At 34.7% G+C, this 18,182-nt stretch overlaps 2 protein-coding genes across 4 annotated transcripts; both read right to left on the reverse strand.

Moving 5' to 3' along the window:
- Positions 1 to 528: 528 nt before the first annotated feature.
- On the reverse strand, positions 529 to 7,170 carry LOC137824080 (protein FLX-like 2). Of its 2 annotated transcripts, XM_068629533.1 has the most exons (4): positions 6,333 to 7,170; positions 2,492 to 2,637; positions 2,293 to 2,390; positions 529 to 1,267 (listed from the first exon to the last, which is right to left on the reverse strand). In XM_068629533.1, the coding sequence occupies exons 1-4, from the start codon at positions 6,863 to 6,865 to the stop codon at positions 809 to 811; spliced, it is 1,236 nt and encodes a 411-aa protein (XP_068485634.1). In that variant the 5' UTR covers positions 6,866 to 7,170; the 3' UTR covers positions 529 to 808. The 2 variants fall into 2 exon arrangements, with proteins under 2 accessions (XP_068485634.1, XP_090150106.1); XM_090293980.1 differs by lacking the exons at positions 2,293 to 2,390; positions 2,492 to 2,637 and having other exon boundaries at positions 6,333 to 7,142.
- Positions 7,171 to 8,185: 1,015 nt separating this feature from the next.
- On the reverse strand, positions 8,186 to 18,182 carry HBT (CDC27 family protein). Of its 2 annotated transcripts, none has more exons than XM_068631247.2 (16): positions 17,959 to 18,182; positions 16,940 to 17,012; positions 16,631 to 16,740; positions 16,291 to 16,337; positions 15,884 to 15,981; positions 13,996 to 14,297; positions 13,584 to 13,739; positions 12,959 to 13,166; positions 12,182 to 12,408; positions 11,973 to 12,038; positions 10,973 to 11,092; positions 10,116 to 10,192; positions 9,505 to 9,624; positions 9,196 to 9,415; positions 8,778 to 9,059; positions 8,186 to 8,591 (listed from the first exon to the last, which is right to left on the reverse strand). In XM_068631247.2, exons 1-16 carry the CDS (start codon positions 18,061 to 18,063, stop codon positions 8,541 to 8,543), a joined length of 2,262 nt encoding a protein of 753 aa, XP_068487348.2. In that variant the 5' UTR covers positions 18,064 to 18,182; the 3' UTR covers positions 8,186 to 8,540. The 2 variants fall into 2 exon arrangements, with proteins under 2 accessions (XP_068487348.2, XP_068487349.2); XM_068631248.2 differs by having other exon boundaries at positions 16,106 to 16,337; positions 17,959 to 18,139.

The raw sequence follows: 18,182 nt of genomic DNA on the forward strand, positions 1-18,182 counted from the left end.
AAATATATAAAAAAATTAATGAAAATAAATATCACTATTTATTTATATTTACACGCAAGGAAGTTATATTAATAATAAATGGGCATAAATATGAGCAACGTTAAATAAGTCCAAATTATTCGAGAATCTATTGATATTGTTACGTAGTTATTTTGATAACCTGTTACGTAGTACGAAACGAAATGGTTCTGATCTATAAATAACTCTGTTGACCATAACTCTGGAAATGTTCTTTGGACCAATAATTATATACACAACATCCAACTCGGGATGTCAAGCTCCCTATTAATATAAAAAAATCCATATTAGACATTCTAGAGCTGTATTGCAATCTTAACAAAACATTCAAGTAAAAAAATTACACAAAATTCCCCAACCCAAGCATTGTAACTTTTTTTAAGGCAATTAGCTAAAATATAAAAAAGTATAATTTAAAAGGTAAAAAAAGGCTTGAAAATTGAACAAAAGTAGACAGGAATATGCATGAAGTAGATTGAAAAAAAAAAATTGAAATCATTTAATCGAAGGTTAAGGCAAGAAGTTAATAAAATTAAACCATCCCAAATAAATATATAGGCAAGTTAGATTGGTACTCTGTTACCAATTTCATGTACAGCAATTATACGCTGTGAGAATGCATTCCCAATAATGACGAACATTTGTTTCCCCTCTCGTCCACTATGCACATTACAATAAGATAGGACAAAACCAAACGTTCATGAGACAGACAGATGTTCCAACCATTCAGATTTGAATGACACTTTATAATTTTGAGTGCCATGAATGGCGTCTCCCAGACTCAAGGTCATCATCTCCTACCAGGGTTTACACCTCGAGTAGCTTCATATCCACCTCCACTACGAGCAGGCGGTGTTGCGGATCCATAGGGCATATTGTTCACCGGTGGAGCATGGCCATGAGGACCACCAACCCCTCTTGACTGTGCATCATAGCCAGATGCTCTCGATGAATCGTAAGCAGGTCCTCTCTGCATATCATATCCTGAACCTCTCTGTGGATCATAGGAAGTTCTTTGAGCATCAAAAATTGCCCCCCTCTTGGAATCATAGGTAGATCCTCTAAACGCGTCGTAACCAGTCAGCCTCTGTGTGTCGTAAGTAGGCCCTGCAGATGAACCATAACCAGGTCCTCTGGGAGCATCATAACCAGTCCCTGCAGGAGCTGGACCAGGTTGAGCTCCAGCAGAAGCAAGTGTAGTAGCACTGCCACCACCACCCCCACTGGCAACAGGGAGGGGACCACGTCCCTGTAAAACAAAAGCATTCGAATTCAAAAACAGAATCAACCTAAGAAAATGGCCCTCCTAATTAGTAAATCTTACATTATCAGCCACGTTTTTTGATACACAACACGGACATTTCAGATCAGTATTGGAACCGGAGTTTTATTTTTTGGCAACTCTATCTATAATTATCCCCAATTCAGGGCACAAATGCAAATGACCCTTCACCATAAATATGGATGCCTAATGCAAGATTAGGAGCTACAATATATTTATTTTAATAACTGGTTGTAATATAGAATTTGCATTCATGATTTTGAATCTACATCAGATTTTAATATCAATTTGAAATTCTAGTTTTATACCCATTGCTTGTGCCCAATCTAAATGCAAATTAAATCTTTCAATAGTTACACTATATTTAGCACTGTTTTTAGAGGAGCAGATGTTAGAATGTAGCAGTTGAACACAAAGCATCTATTGCTACCACTATATTATTCCAATTTTGTCTGCACACAAATAATACACTAATACATTCCCAATTGTTATCATGCAAAGCACCTACAGGCATGACAACGAGCATGATAATCCTATAGATTTTGAATTTCTTTATCATGGTAACAAAAGCTACTGTTTATGTTAATTCGGTACCATCAGAAAGGTGATTATCATAGATTAATGAGTAACAAAAGCATAGAGAAATCAGATAAAAGTTTTTGAATTCAGGTTTCTCCGTAATGTAGGAGACAAAATTAAACTCTAGCTAGGCATTTAGTTCAAAAAGTTCATCACACAGGTAGTGTAATAAACCCAGGAACACCTCATTACTTCCTGATACAAGAGGCAGATACTAATCAATTACCATTTGCAAGCATTATTTTGTTTACTATATTTAAGAACAAAGAGTTTAAAAAATAAATAAAAACAAGAAAAATCCACAGATTAATTTTATTAAAAGATTTGAAAATTAATAATATTAGAGAATGAACAAAATTACTGCACTCCCCCAAGAAACCCAAAGCAGCGTAACACAGGGAGGCATCACACACCTGCATAACAGAATAACCATCTTCATAAGCATTTTGTCCCACAGGAAGACCAGAAGCCTCGTTCTCATTAGTTCCAGAGGTGCCACCATATGGCCCACCTGAATTTTTATTACCAGTGATCAATCCACAAATCATGAAAAATTGAGGGCCAGGGGCTCTATTCTAACACAGAAAACAGGTATGAAAAGGAGATACGTACTAGTTCTCCGATCCACATTAGCAGTGTTTGTAAGCTCGGCTCGAAGTTTTTCCACTTCCCTACTCATAGAAACATAGTTCTTTTCCATCACCTGAAGTGACTCAAGGTGATCATTGTATAATTTTTTTTCATAGTCAAAAGTGGCCCTGCATGACCAGAACAAAAGATTATCAAGGGCACTAAACATAGCGGTCTGACACTATGCCAACATGCTGTAAGGAGAGAGTGGGAACAGAAATCAAATTGGTTGGCTTTGAAGTTGTCTTGAGAGAATTATGGTAAAAAGAGGCAGATTGAAAGTTCAGAGTAAATCTATGGTAAGAATCGACTGGAAATGATAAATGGGTTGCTGTTGGGATTCCAAATAGAAAGGCATGAGAATGGAAGCTTCACGATCAACCAAAACAGGAACCTACAGCTGCCAAACCCGTTTTTAACATGTATGTATGCCTACCACATCCTAATCACACTACCTGAACCAAGCCGGCCTAAAAGGTTAAGTATGGCTAGGTGACTCAGTATCTCTTGGTTGAGTAAATGCCCTGGCTAGTAGGTTGCTAGGCAAATCCATGGATATTGCTATTGAAGAGACTCCCAAGAGTGTCAATCAAAAAAGACAAGGGAAAAGACCTCAAGATTCAAGTTCAAACACTCAGTTCAAAACGAAATAAAACAAGCATTGTCTTCATTCATAATATACAGATTCCAACTACGGAAGTCATGCCATCAGAATCTATACTCAAGAAATTAGGATTTTCAGTAAAACAGTCTCCCGGATAAATTCAAACTAAAGAAATGTAAGGTATTAATATTGACTTTAATGAGATCCAAAGTACTCAGCTTCGATTAACAAAAAAGAAAATTTACCAGAGATATAAATTACACTGAGGAAAACTTGGGGAGAACTTTAGTGACTGATTAAGTTAGATAAAACAGACTGCAAAAAGGATGCTCAGTGACCAAGTCTCCACCATCATATGGATAAATGAAATGGAAACAGAAGGTAGATCAAAAGCAAGAAATTAGGTATCAACCTAGGGTTTGATTGTAATATACAACCAAGATTTATGGCAGATAAATAATACAACACATCTTGGAATAAAGTATTGCACCCTACTAAAATAAATCCTAATCTTATAAGAATTGAGTGAGTTTGTTTTACAAAACCACATTAAATTCCCAGGAATCATATTTCCTAGGAATATTATAGCTAGGAATGTTTTCTAAAATTCAGAATAATTTAAATTAAAATTCAGAATAATTTAAATTTAAAATAAGAAAAGAATGAAAGTTATAAGTATAATAGCAAATAAATTACCATATTCCCATGAGAATATCACTTTCCCAACCCCTTTATCATAGGAATAAAAACTACTAAAAACATGGAAATACAGGTTTCCTGAGAATAAATAAATTCCTAAGAATCACTTTATAACCTACTAACAAATATGGGAATAAATATTCTCACATTCTTATTCCTGGGAATAAAAGAAGCAGTAAAACAAACCCCCTAAGAGTAGCAGGGAACCCATTTCTAAAAGGTTGGATTCTTTAAACAAGAAATTTTATTATAATCCCAGCTGATGTGCAATCCACAGACATGAATCGAATCAGTTAGATTGGAAAGAACACAGCAATAATAAACAAACCAGGCTCAAAATTAAGGGGACACACTCGATGTTATTAAAAAAATATAAACTCCAGTTTTAAAAAAGAAAGGCGTACTACAGTTTATGAGGAGCTCAATGTAGCACAATTTATGGATAAATAAAACTATAAGAGAAAATGACTGTCATGGGCACATCTTAATCACGGGGAAATGGAGGAGATGAAGGATGACATGAAAGGAACACTATAAGATACACATACTACAAGATTACCTTATAAAAACAACAGAAAGGAAAACAATAATAGCAATACACACTCATTGGAGTGCATGAGCTGTCAAAGCTCATTCAAAGTCTGCGGAAGCCAAAGACAGATGACAGAGCAAAATCCATGAAAATATTTAGTTAATCATAACAACTGTAAGGGTAACAGCCCCATGAAAAACATAAGCAGGCATCGTAAGGTTTTTCTGTGCATTCATTTTTCTTTTTGATAGAACAAATTTCGCAAAGAAAAGAATCCCTCTAAAACTGATAAGAGACAAGGTTAAATATAAAAAAAAAACTCTTAAATTAGTCAACATAATTACTCCAGAGTAAGGGGACAAACAATAGATTAATAACAATATAAACACATGTTCAAAAAAATAAAAATAAATAAAAAATGAGCTATAGCACAATATATAGGAGCAGGGAGCAAGTGTTAGCTGGCATACTAAACACACATTTCAGGATAGAGGCTTTAGGAAGTCTACAAGCCTCTTTAATATTACTAGTACTAATCCCATATTCTTATTATGTACCACAGTTCAAGCAAAAAAGACTGCACCCTTGAAAAGTGAGAATTGATTCCTGAATGTGGTACAAGCTACAAATACGTTCTCTAGACAAATACATAATAACATTTTCAGAAACCATGTTAAAAAGACCCGAGGCTCTATCCACCTTTGTGTTGGATCTTCAAAGGGGAAACACCAAGGAGAGTCGCATCAATGAGCTATGAGTCAACCCATAAAGATACTGTAACATCACTTCCTACCCAAAACCGTAAGACAATGAGTTTGTGGGTCTTCTTTATATATTGCTCAACTTTGCATTTCATCTCAATGTAGAACTCAAACTTTGGTTCCCTAATACTTTGGACTACCACCTACAATGAATCTTCCAAACATGTACGTGGCCAGATGTAAATATCGAGAACAAAATCTCTATTGCTTTGGGGCACGAAGCTTAATGATAAGTTATAATAATAGAGTTCTAAACATTTGACAGAGCACAAAGCTTCAATCATAACACGAGGACCACTATTGCATGTGGCCTTTCACTTATCTCTGATTTCAAACATGGAAAACCCATCATGAGTTAGCAAAAACCCTCAGACATCAAAGAAATGTTTCTATCCTTGTAAACACAGGCAAAACAAGATTTTGGAGGAAGGAGAACCTTTTATAACTGTTAGAATAGGTACTAAATGTAGTTAGTAATTGTATTGGAAAACAGCTATTTGATGTACCTATAAGTTATTTACTTATTAGCATTAATTACCTAGATATTGCTGATGTAATTTTTTCTACAAATAACAAAGATCAGCTGAATGATAATCAATCTCTTAAGCTCTTCTTCTCGTATTTTAAGTCTTAAGTATAACATTTTGGTGTAACAAAACCTGTCCAGTTCATTGGTTCCTTATATTATTACCCATCTATCAAATAATTTAAATGATATTCACTTTCTCTAATAATCCCAATTCCTCCATTTGCTACCACTCTTCACAATATTTTCCACTAAAGAAAGTTCACACAAGGAATTTCCCATTTTAACTACCTTATTTGTTTTTTTTTTCACTACTCCAAAGATATGTTATGTTATCAGGTTATATCTCCATCAAATGTTTATAAATGTTAAACAAATAGACACAACTACCTCTAAACTTACCAATTGCCACATCTCTACAATATCCCACCCTCCGCCACGACTAACAAAGAAACAAAAAACCACATCGTGAATTTTACAGGCATAATTGCATCGCATCCCTTATAGAGACAGCTAGCATTCCAAACCACCTAGTCCGCAACACAAGAAGAGATGTCTGTATAGAAAACAACATTTAACCAATGCTTTCATATACGTAGTCGCTTCTACACCATCATCACAACACTTTTTCTAAGAAGACCCGTTACACACCACAGCATAACTACACATCTAACCCTAAAAAAGAGGCAGAAGAAGGATACCTGCAATGCTGATACTCCTGTCTGAGGCATTCAAGTTCAGAGATAAGCGCAGGGATCTGAACAACATCAGCATGAACCCTCTGCAGTTCCTGAGTCAAGTGCTGCGCTTTTGAAACAAGCTCATCCCTCGACACAACAAGGTTCTGCGCCTCCCCACGGGCCTGTTGCAGCTCCAGTTTCACGCCCTCTGCGCTCTGCGCCTCGCTCTCCATCTTCGAGATCTTCTCCAACTGCGCGCGCACCTGCTGCTCGCGCTCCCCCTTCATCGCCGCTACGTGCGCGTGGAGCATCTGCAGCTCGTGCTGCGCGGCCGCTAGCTCCTGCCGCAGTGCGCCGTGCGTCGCTGCGAGCCGCTGGTTCTCCGTCGCCAGGCGCTGCATCTCCGCGTGCTGCGACGCAAGCTTCTGCTCCATCACCTGTGGCGGCGGGAGTAGATCGAACGGCGACGCAAGCGGGTGCGGCATCAGGGCAGGACCCGTCGGGATCGATCGCCGCAGATGCGGGGGCGGCGGCATGCGGCCTTTGCTTCCCATTGCTGAAGATTACGGAGTGATCGTGAAATTAGGGCACAGAGAAAATCGAATATGAAGAACTAGGAAATTGAGGTGATGAAGAATTGAAAAAAGGGAAATGGGAATAATGAAGAAAGATATAGAGTGAGAATAGGGGCAGAGAGAATGTGAATCGAAGAGGGTTTCGAAATGAAAGAACCGCAAAAACCCTAATCCAATTACGACAAAGGTATTAAGCAAGATGGTTTGGTCACAACAACCGGCCTCTACGGTGTGGCATGGTTCCAAATTTTCGCTTTCATAATCCACATTTTATTTCTCAATATTTAACTGATTAAAATTTTGTTTTTAATTTATAAATAAAAAATTATTTAAATTTTAAAAAATATATATAATTTAATTCTAAGTTAAATTTGAGAGATTAAAATAATTTTTAAAAATGATTTTTTATCCTTCAAATTTTCTCTATAAAATTAATGAAAGAGATTTTTTTCTTTAATGTACATAAATTCTTTCCGTTGTAACATTTGAGTAACTGCATTTTAAATTAAAATAGTTGTCTTTAAAAAAACAACAACTTACAAAAAAAAATTGTCTAAAAACTATAAAATATATTTAATATTATTTTCACAAAATTATATATTAAATTATATTATTCTTAAATTAATTATTTATAAAATTAATATAATTATATTTTTTAATATAATAAAAATGTAAATACACTAGCAGTGCACGTATTTTCCCTAAAATTTAGAAAATAAATTATATTATTGTTAATTTAGTCAACTAAAATCATATTTTCCTATTTAAAAGACTGAAGATTATAATTAAATAAAAATAATTATTATTTTTAAATTTTTATATGAATCAATTAACTCAAATTTTCCCATAAACCGAAACCAAAATTACTTATTTATTGTCTGTGGATGATTAATCAATCCTTAAACCACTTGGTCAACCTAAGGCCTGTGTCACTAATAAAGTAAAAAATCTATCATAATGTACATAATAACATAAATAATGTACATTTAACAAAGTTACATTATAATTATTGACTATAACTAAAACATAAGATATTATAACATAAATTTCTACGTGTAAAATCTAAAATGAAGAGTGTCAATGACTGAATAAGTAGCACGCTTTTTTGTTCAAGTTTAGTTTAGAATGTGTGCTAATAATAGGACATTCTGTATGTAAATATGTTAAGAAATATCATTTTCTGTCTTGGAAAATGTACCCATTGAAAGCGATTACTTAACTGATATACTTTACCCTACATTTTGCAATTTTTAAAAATGAAGAAAAAAAAACTACTGAATTTGCTGAGAAGTAACAAAATGGCAGTCCAAAATGAACATTGATTTATTAACAAATGAATGGATTGACTAAAGATACATGTAGATTTCTTTAACACAACTATTCGTACACGTTAAATAGGAGCTTCTTGGCACCTCTGTTACATCATGTCATCTCCTTTTAGTATGTGAATCTCGCACAAAACTCTGATCACTTAGAGAGATCCTTCTTTTGGATGGGCGAGATGGCTGCATTTATAAATACTTCTCAAGTAGCTGTACTGCTTCAACGAACAATCTTGCCGAAAGCACAAGCACAGCCAGCCAATTCCTTGTATCCAAGGATTCAAATGCAGGGTAATTTACACAAGCTAGCATTATGCACTTCATACATCTAGCTACAAGTTGTCTTCCATCTCGTCTGGTACATGTAATTTCTCAATGGCAGCCTGTTAAAGATGAAGTTTCCAGTTGCATAAGAAAATGTGACAGCAAGTTCCAACAGTGTAAGAAAAGAATACAGACATAACTGAATTTTCGCCCAACCAATCAGAAAGCATAAAGATAAGTTAATGCAAATGTAGAAGCTGTTGACCGGTTTACAGCAAAACTATTGATATTAGAAGCTAAATCACCTTGATTGAAGCAGCATCTGTTGCAGATGGTTTCAAATCCAGAGATATACCGTAATGAAGCATAGCTCTCTCATGCATGTTACGCCTTTTGTAGATCCTGCCCATCAAAGCATAAACACTGCTTTCACGAGGTGCGTACTCTTTAAGCTCCTCTAGGACTTCCAATGCCTCCTCAAACTTTTCCAAGCTCAAGAGTATATTGGCCTTCTGATACATTGGAAGGGGATTCTTTTTATCCGCTAAAATAGCCTTCTCCATTATCATCAGTGCTTCTTCGCTTCTCTGTCGAGCATACAAACAGAACATAATTTCAGAGTTCTCGAGATACTACAAGATACAAGCCAAGGACAAACGGAGTTTTTATTTTTGTATGTACTAAACCCTAAACCCTAAGATCAGTAGAATAAGAGGCACTTACCTTCAAAGCATGCAAAGCAGTACCAAGGTATGACATTATTACAGACGAACGTTGATTGATTTGAAAAGCCATTCGAAAATGATGTTCGGAGAACTCAAACTTTTCTTGGCGTAGATATACCATTCCAAGTCCATACCAAGCATTATAATGCCTTGCATCAACCCTGAGCGCACTCTGGTAGCATTTGATTCCATTCTCAAAATCTTCTAGTGCAACATACCTGTAAGTAGCGATGAATTAGAAGACCACAAAGAGTTGCAGAAGTTACTCAGACTTGGGATATAATGTAAACAAAAGCACTGGTCATACTCGTGTCCACAAAGGGTGTGTGCATACGCAAATCTGGGATTCAGTTGAACAGCTCGCTGAAAATTCTTCAGTGCAGTTTCATGATCCTTTTGCAGGCTGTAGCAATTACCCATTGCACACCTGCCAAAGCATTCAACCACAATTATAAACCCAGATAAAATGATAATAATCATAATAGAAAATCCCAAAAAAGCAGAAACATCTACACACTCACGGTTGTCAAATAGCAGGCAATGACAATAAGTATACTTCATGAAAAGGTTTAGAAAAAACATAGGTCAGGTAAGAAAAATAGTGATGTACACAATTGGGCTAGATATGGAAGAACTCGTATGTCAAATGGAAGTAGGTAAGAATATAGATGCTAAAGTTATCATATATGTCTGAAATGTGGCATAAGCCGACAACAAATGCACTTGCAAACATACAGCAAAGTTTTCACTCACCTCACATGGACATTTGCCTACACAAAACCATGCAATTTAAAGCATTCTGATAAAGTAAACATGGATGATAGCAAGTAGAAATGACTTCTAAAGGAAATAATTTAAAAAAGAAAAATATATAAACCAGTACATTTTGAATAATCAGCAAAAACATATGAAGCCTACCAAGACTGAGGAGCTAAACGATCAGTGGATATCAGTTCCTGAGCCAGGTAACTTAACTTCATATCCTCCTTTAGGTGCTGCACCGGAAATAACTTAGTCACTTGGTCAAGCAATAGGCATAACAATTAGACATTAAATAGAAGCATGAAGCTAAGGAAAGACAATAAAACAAAATAGCTCTAGCAGGCTGGCTATGTCACACAGTAATTTCCATGGTGCTTTTGTAGCTCCTAGATGAGTGCCATTAAAACAAGGAATTGTTTATATAAATAGCCCATAACATCAGAGAAGCGTTAGACTAAAAAATTCGCAGCATAATTTTACTGCAGGCTGATATTATTAAATATAATACTTTTCTCCAAATGGTGCATCAGACTAGTAAGCAAAATTATCTCTCTTTGGATTTCATCCTCAGCTCCCTAGTATCGTGAATTTGCTATCACTAATAGTGGCATATTTTTCTACCAAGAGGCTCTATTAATTGAACCACCTACTAATCCAAGTCCCAAAGGCAAGAGAGGAAATCAAATCACATGCTTTATTCATACTAGAAACTTAGAAACTGAAAAAACGTCTCATTGTATAATTATTGTACCTTGGTATATTTTAGATATATCAGATAATCTCTCAAGAGTGATTTTCATATCTATCTTCCTTATTTAAGGATTGGGATAATTAGCATAAATATGGGTTAGTATATTACGTTTTGAAACACACCACCATCATTCAGATTTTGTTCTGGCTTTTCATTCTTCTCCTCCTAAATCCCTCCAGGTTCATCAATTCAAAGAACATCTATTATTATTATTATACAATATATGATATTACAGAAACTAATGAATGTAATATAAACTCACATAAAGAACTGTTGAGTATACATCCATTCCTTCCAAACTATAAGGCATAATCTGACGAGCAAGGCCAAAGGCCTGCTCAGCTTCTAAGTAATCAACCAACTCAAAGTACACTTTTCCAACCTGGTTAAAACATCCAAGCATCATATTAGGAATAGTTAGTAATGTGCACCGTAATAAAATATGAAAAAAAGAATATGATAAATCCCTTGTGTATATTGAACACAAACGGTTATATTTATATAGAAAAAGAAACATATGGGCTAAACCCATTACATAAATAGAAATATCTAACAATATCTATAATATCTCCTAATATCTAATAATAAGAACCTCTAGATCAAAAACCATCAAGAATAGAGCAGGTCTGGGCTTATGTTTCTGAAATAGATGTGTTTGGTTTGCAGATGTCAACTGAAAATTATGCATCTTGTTGAATTATCTCAAACTGCCGTTTCATCATTTTCAAGATAAAAAGAATGTGTTTGAGTTTGTATTTATCAATACATCCAATCTCATTATTTATCCCTTTTCCTATTCTCTTACTTTTTTTCCAACTAGACCCCAATTTCAACATTATTTAACAACCTTGAAAATATCAAATAGTTCAAGTGCAATGAAGAACTACGCCAGTAAAGAAATTGATTGGAACAAAGAATTTAAAAGATGCTACAGAGCACAATCAGAAGGAAAACGAAAATAACTATGAAGAGAGTATAACTTTAGCCAAAATTTTACTCTATTTGAAACCTAATTTCCGGTATATTCTACAATATGTCAGAAAGATTACAATCTCAACGACTGTGGATGAGAATATAAGGAATCTAGAAAAAAAAAATTAGTTGGAAAATGGAAGTAACTCCATGAAGGAAAAATCTTTCTTTTCTAGGTACAGCCAACAAAACATTGGAATATAGCTTCATAAATCTGAATGTTGTATAATGCTAAATCAATACACAACCTATAAAAGACCAGCATTTGCTAGCAGAGCAACCAAAATTACCTGGGAAAGAACCCACCCAGTATTGTAATGCTTATGTGGAAGTTTCATGTAGGTATCCAGTGCATCCTGTTTCACATACAAATGAACATGCATTAGAAAACTAGTTCTTCTATCATTATTCCTTTCTTTGTAAAACCTAATAAAAAAATTAACAAATAGATAAATACAAATTTATATATCTTTTAACCAAAATGATAATGAATTAATACCTGACAACTATATGAGTAGGCAAGTCTACAGCCTTCACCAAAAATTCTGAGAAGGGTCAGAATTTCTGAAGCACCAGAAATGACTTTTGAACCACTCACTGTTTGTCCACCAATTGGAAAATTTGTTGCTTCTTGTTCATAAGATTTAGCATCCATGGTAGGAGTAGAACTAGGTGTTGATGATGTGACATTTAAACGAGAATCATCAAGAACATCGTTTCGAGTTCCTAAAGATAAAAAGGAGGATATGTTAATATTAGCAGTTCAAAAATATTTTATATATAAGAAAATTGGAATTAACATTATGTAAGAACTTGGGAGTCATACATTAGGAGAGCAAGTATAACCAGTACAGCATCAGTACTAGTAGAATAAATAGTATTGTTACCATTTTATAATAGATATAGCATATAATACCTGAATGTCACGATCAATATCATTATTTAATTATCTATATCTATACTAATTCAAATTTGGTAATTATTAATTATTGCACAGTATACTGGTATGTCTGGTATTTGGTGTAGCCAGTGACCAACTATAGCCCTTTTGGGTTAGCCACTCTGAACTGCTACCAAGGATTGCCAGCTATGCTTATAAATTTTTGAAAAGGCAATAGCATAGAAGAAAATTGCATAAACAAACACAAAATCTTTAGCCGGGTTGCATTTCTTCATGAAAAAATAAGTTCCACAGTTTCAAAACAATCATCTTCACAAAGGAAAACGTAAATACAATAGAAAAAGTTGTCTTCTATATATAGAGGCTCATCATTACCTTCGTCAGCATTTTCGTTGGCCCATGACTGCCCTTTACGAACTGCCATAGAACGAAAGGCCATACTGCTAAGCTTTGACCCTCCAAGATACTTAGAAGAATTACCAGTTCCATTTCCAGATACAACTGTCGCATTAGCATTTAAACTTGCATCACTGGATAGTCTTGAGCTACGTCGACCAGAATCATTAAACAATCTTCCCGAAATCTGAAACAATTAAAAACAGAAGAACAAAAAATAAAGTACTAGGAACAGAACAAAATGGAAAAAAAAATAAAATGCAATCTATAAAACTACAGCAAACAACTGAGAGTTTTTTTTCTAGCAAACATAAAAATTTCTTTAACACCAACAAAATTATTTATTCCATTAACTCACATCATGTCAAATATACTTAGAAGTCTACTATTACATAAAAACTAGAATGTATAATATAAACAATAGAAAACATAGATACTGAGGAGTTGCAGATAATTTAAGCAACCAAATCACGTGCATGCTTGGTTTTTATTATGTCAGACTGGGGGTGGGAAGTGTTTTGGTCAAGATCTCTTAACATGTTCTCAGTCAAGTGATGCACAGGAAGCAGACAGCAGAAATCTGTGTAGCAATAAGGTCCCCAACCTTACGTAGTTTTCCTTCATCCACAACCTTTCTTCGAGGGACTTGAATGATAGAGTTCACCAATGACTTAGGAGAACTGTCAGTATTAAGTGTGCTCAGATTTTGGCCATTGGGCTGCATATTCCTACACAAAGGGGGTGGAGCAACACCTGACAACTACAGAAGAGGTGAAAAAAAATATCAAATGTTGTAAAGAAAATTGGGCATGAAACACATTCAATAAACCAAGAAACATCCATTCATATTTACAGAATAACAGGGCACGTTTTTACCAATGTTTCTGATTCTGACTTATTAACTAACCATTTTCAAAAATCAAAATTACAACAATGACTCAAAAAATTGGCAGTTTATCCAAAATATTGAATAAAAATTAATATGTATATATGATATGAAATTAGATGCAATTTACCTGTGTTGCCATTGGAGATGGGGTGTTATAAAATGATATGTTGGACAGACCACTATTTATTGGTTGAGAAGTTCCTCCTAAAATAGATGCCCCATGATGATTTCCAGGAATATCCTTCAGGCCCTGCATAAGTTTCAGATGCCTAGGACTTGTGTCTTCTGAGGCAGAGTGTTTAGTGTCAACTACATTACAATCCTCGGCTGATGACTGCAACTTAGGGGTGGTCAAGCAATGTAGGTATTGCTTTTGTACACAAAGAGCAGCTGCTTCACCAAAAACTGCAGTCGCATCTTCAGCAGCACCTAAATATTCAGAAAACAGTATAGTGATAATTGATGAGGACAATAACATAATTAAGGACAAAAAAAGACTAGAAGTCTACAACTCAGATATATTAAAAATTTAATATAAACAGACATTAAGTCTAGTTTTGGCTTTTAATTAGATACAATCAACCTTTACAATTATCCATTTGTAGTATTTTGCATCATCACATAGAAACTGTGCAGTTTTTAGAAAGTTATAGCTATTCCAAACTAGTCCAGAGTGATAGGTAATTTGGTAGCAACATAAACATTAGTCAACTTGAAAAACAACCTTTTATGTGAAGTTGTGAAGTCACATTCATCACTAAAAAAAGTTTAAGAAAAAACAGAGAGATTCATTAAATTTCAAAGTAAAAAAAATCAATCCATCTAACAAATTATAGTAGCCAGCAATTTGCAAAAACAAACACTTCCAGACCTGGCAAAAGAAAGGTAAAAGTAAACTTAAGTTTGGCCCAAAAAAAGCAATTAAAAACACAAGTAAATGCATTTGATCAGAAAAGTGGAAAATTTATTCATTTGCTAAGTTTAAAATGAAAATCAGAGTGTTATTTATTTTAGAAACATATTCATGCTTGCTATGCATATATTGTGAAAAGTTGAATAATGTGTTAGTACCAACCTCACACAATCTAGAATTCCTAGGCAAGGCAGTGGGGTATAGATACGCTCATAAAATCAATTATAGCTATCAGAAATCAAATAATGAATAGTAATCATTTCAATGCAAAGCTATACTATTGCAATCTTTACAGCAAAAGAACTCTAGAAAAACATTAAAACTTCAGTTTGAATATCAACATAATATTATCTTTATGATTATTGGATATCACTTGCACACAAAAACTCAAATTTGAAAATTTAAGTTTATATATACACACATGCACACAGATTAGTCCACAAATGTACAAAAGGACGCAGGCAATTTTTTTTCTCACAATTATTTAAATATCTAATCTAACAATAAAGTTTAACAAAAATATTTACCACTAATTTTAGGGGTAAAACGAGATATTGAACCACCACCAGAAGGAAATTAAGCAAACATCAGCTCAAAATTCTATTTTTTAGTTTTTGTTTTCTTCAAATTTATATATATATAGGTCTTGATGAAGGGAGACAAGGTCCACACCTGCCCCCCCCCCCCCCCCCCCCCCCCTTCCTTGGATCCATCCATATATATAAATATAGATATATAACCCGGAAATCTTCCAAAAAGTAATCACAAGCAGTTCTGCCCATCAGAAACATCTATATATTAGAAAGTGCATAAAATTGACAGATCTCAAGAGTCAAAACAAAGAGCATCAAGGTGGCACTAAAGAACATAAATACATTTTTAAGTGGTTATGTTGGAAAAAATCAAGAGTTAAAAGCAAAGTGGGATATAATGATTTCTAAAGCATTAAGATTCCAAGGCCACTTTTTCTAGGTTTCCAGATCATCACATGAACAGAATGCTTAAATGATAAGCATTGCGTTATTCTGATACCATATCATTGCCTATTTAAAGGAGGGTGGCAAGCTTTCCCAGAGAGCAATTTGAATATAATAATACAGACCTAATATGCACAACTCCTCATAAGCGGCCCACATTAGAGGATCCATTGATAGTGCCTGCTTAAAATGATGAATGGCACTTTTCCTTCTGTCAGTGTATCTGAAAAGAAGAGTACCAAAGAGAATTTAGAAGGGTGAACATATCAAATGTGGCATGCTTGCACATACAGAGATATGTGAATCATACACACAACTATATAGATATGCTTGCACTAATCTTGTACCTTTTGCATAAGCCACAAAGAGGCAAGATGTGAATATAAATTTCAATTATGTCTGCTTTAATGTTAAGGATGTACAATTATAATCTGCTTTAGCCAGGATCAGACCATTCCCTTTTAAATAATATAAAAAGAAAATTTCAGGTAAACTGATAAAAACTATATGGTAAGTAAGACTGGTTAGCAACCTGTAAATCAACCCTAACAGATAATGACCAGCTGCCCCATTTGGAACCTACAAAGAAAGCAACATAACATAAGAGTCATTCTACTTCTCCTAGCAAATGTATTATTGACAAATTATAAATAATAAACAACTTAAAGCCAAGCAGCATGCTATAACTAACTCATACACGAATAAAGAATTCAAGAAAAATAAATTTGATAAGGAATACACAAAAATAAAAAAGATAAAAACATAACCAGTGATTTGAGACAAAAAAAAAATGCTAAGACCTCAAAGACACCATTAAAAAAGTTTGGAAAATCATTCTCAATTTAAAATATATTCTGAATAATGTTTTGTACCTCTACACTGGGCTCGCTAGCAGGACATAATGCTGTTTCAGCTTCACTAAGAAGATCCATTTGAAAGCAAGATATTGCAAACAAGTACCGGGATTGAGCCATTTGTGCCCCTTCAAGCATTAAGACAAAATGAATAACAAGAGATACATAATGAGAAGCACAACTATGAGGTGATAGCAAAATGAGGTAAGAAAACATTAGCTATTAAAAAAATCGGGAGAAAGACAAGGAATGATTATATTTCAACCTAACAGGATTAGGAATGAGATTCCAAAACTGGTCAGTGCATATATATTGAAAGAAACATACCCTTTAAGATGTGATATGCAGAATAAGCTTGATTATTCTGCAAGTAACATCCCGCCAACAACTGGAGATTTGTCTGTACAGTATCCAAAAAAGATAGTTATCAAACAAAACTATGAAGAGTAACAATATCCTTCCGAAAGCAACTTTGAATATATACGCACACATATTTCTAAAGAAAGGACCACAAGTAAACAAGAAGAAACACTTAACAAAGTTAAAAAGATAAAAAAAAACTTCAGTTGAGCATGCCCTATGATTCTTGGGCACAAAAAATAAGAATACACATCAATTCAAAGTGAACAAAGTCTAAACATCGCACTGGGACATACATAGATATAAATATAATATAACACATAACAAGAACCAAGTCCAAACTTCATAATGACTTTTTTCTATTTAACTAATTTCTGCTTCAGAGTTATTGTAAGGTAAGCAATTCAAGGAACAGGTCTCAGTTCGTAAGGGCAGCACAAAATATCTCCTCACCCTAAACCCTTTCCTAAAACAGCTACACGTAGTAAACAGTCCTCACACGAAAAGAAACCCTTTCACTGTTACCAAACAGAGCGAGCACACACGCAACTTCAAACTTTGGAAAAGGGAAAGCCATCATGTATAAATACACCACTCTCACAAAAAAACATCAAGTATAAAGTATAACGAAGAGCCAGATAAACTATAAGCTTAGAATTACCAACGCGAACCCAATTTAATCGTACTAGTGCACTGTGAACAAGGAGGGAAAATTTTTGCAGTCCACATAGATCGTGAAGCTAAAAGAGGAAGTCGAATCCAAATCCAAATTCCACCAAAAAGAACCAAAAAACCAACTACCACTACATAAACTACAAAATGGACTTGAATCAAATAAATAGCTAGGCATGAAACCAAGAGTCACCGATCTCGGAGATTACAACGGTGAAGTTTTCGGAGCTTATAACAGAAGTAGAGAATCTTCCATTTCCCTTTTCTGGAATTTTGCGAGGAAATTTGAAGGAAAATGAATAGGGGAAAGGTACCTCGGTGGGGAACTCGGCGCAGAGACGGTGGCAGAGGAAGATGGCGTTGGCGGGTATGAAATGCCGAAGACTCTTCTGCACGCAATCAACTAGTATCGCTTCCATGGCAGCTTCCGAATTCGATTCAGAGAGAAAATGGAGGAAACTAAAGGGAAAAAAGAGAGGGTTTTGGTTTCGGTTCAAAATGAAACGAAATGAAAATACGAAATTGGTAAGGCACGTGC

Source organism: Phaseolus vulgaris, chromosome 8, assembly GCF_051622355.1.
Source record: "Phaseolus vulgaris cultivar YP4 chromosome 8, ASM5162235v1, whole genome shotgun sequence".
Taxonomy (NCBI): domain Eukaryota; kingdom Viridiplantae; phylum Streptophyta; class Magnoliopsida; order Fabales; family Fabaceae; genus Phaseolus; species Phaseolus vulgaris.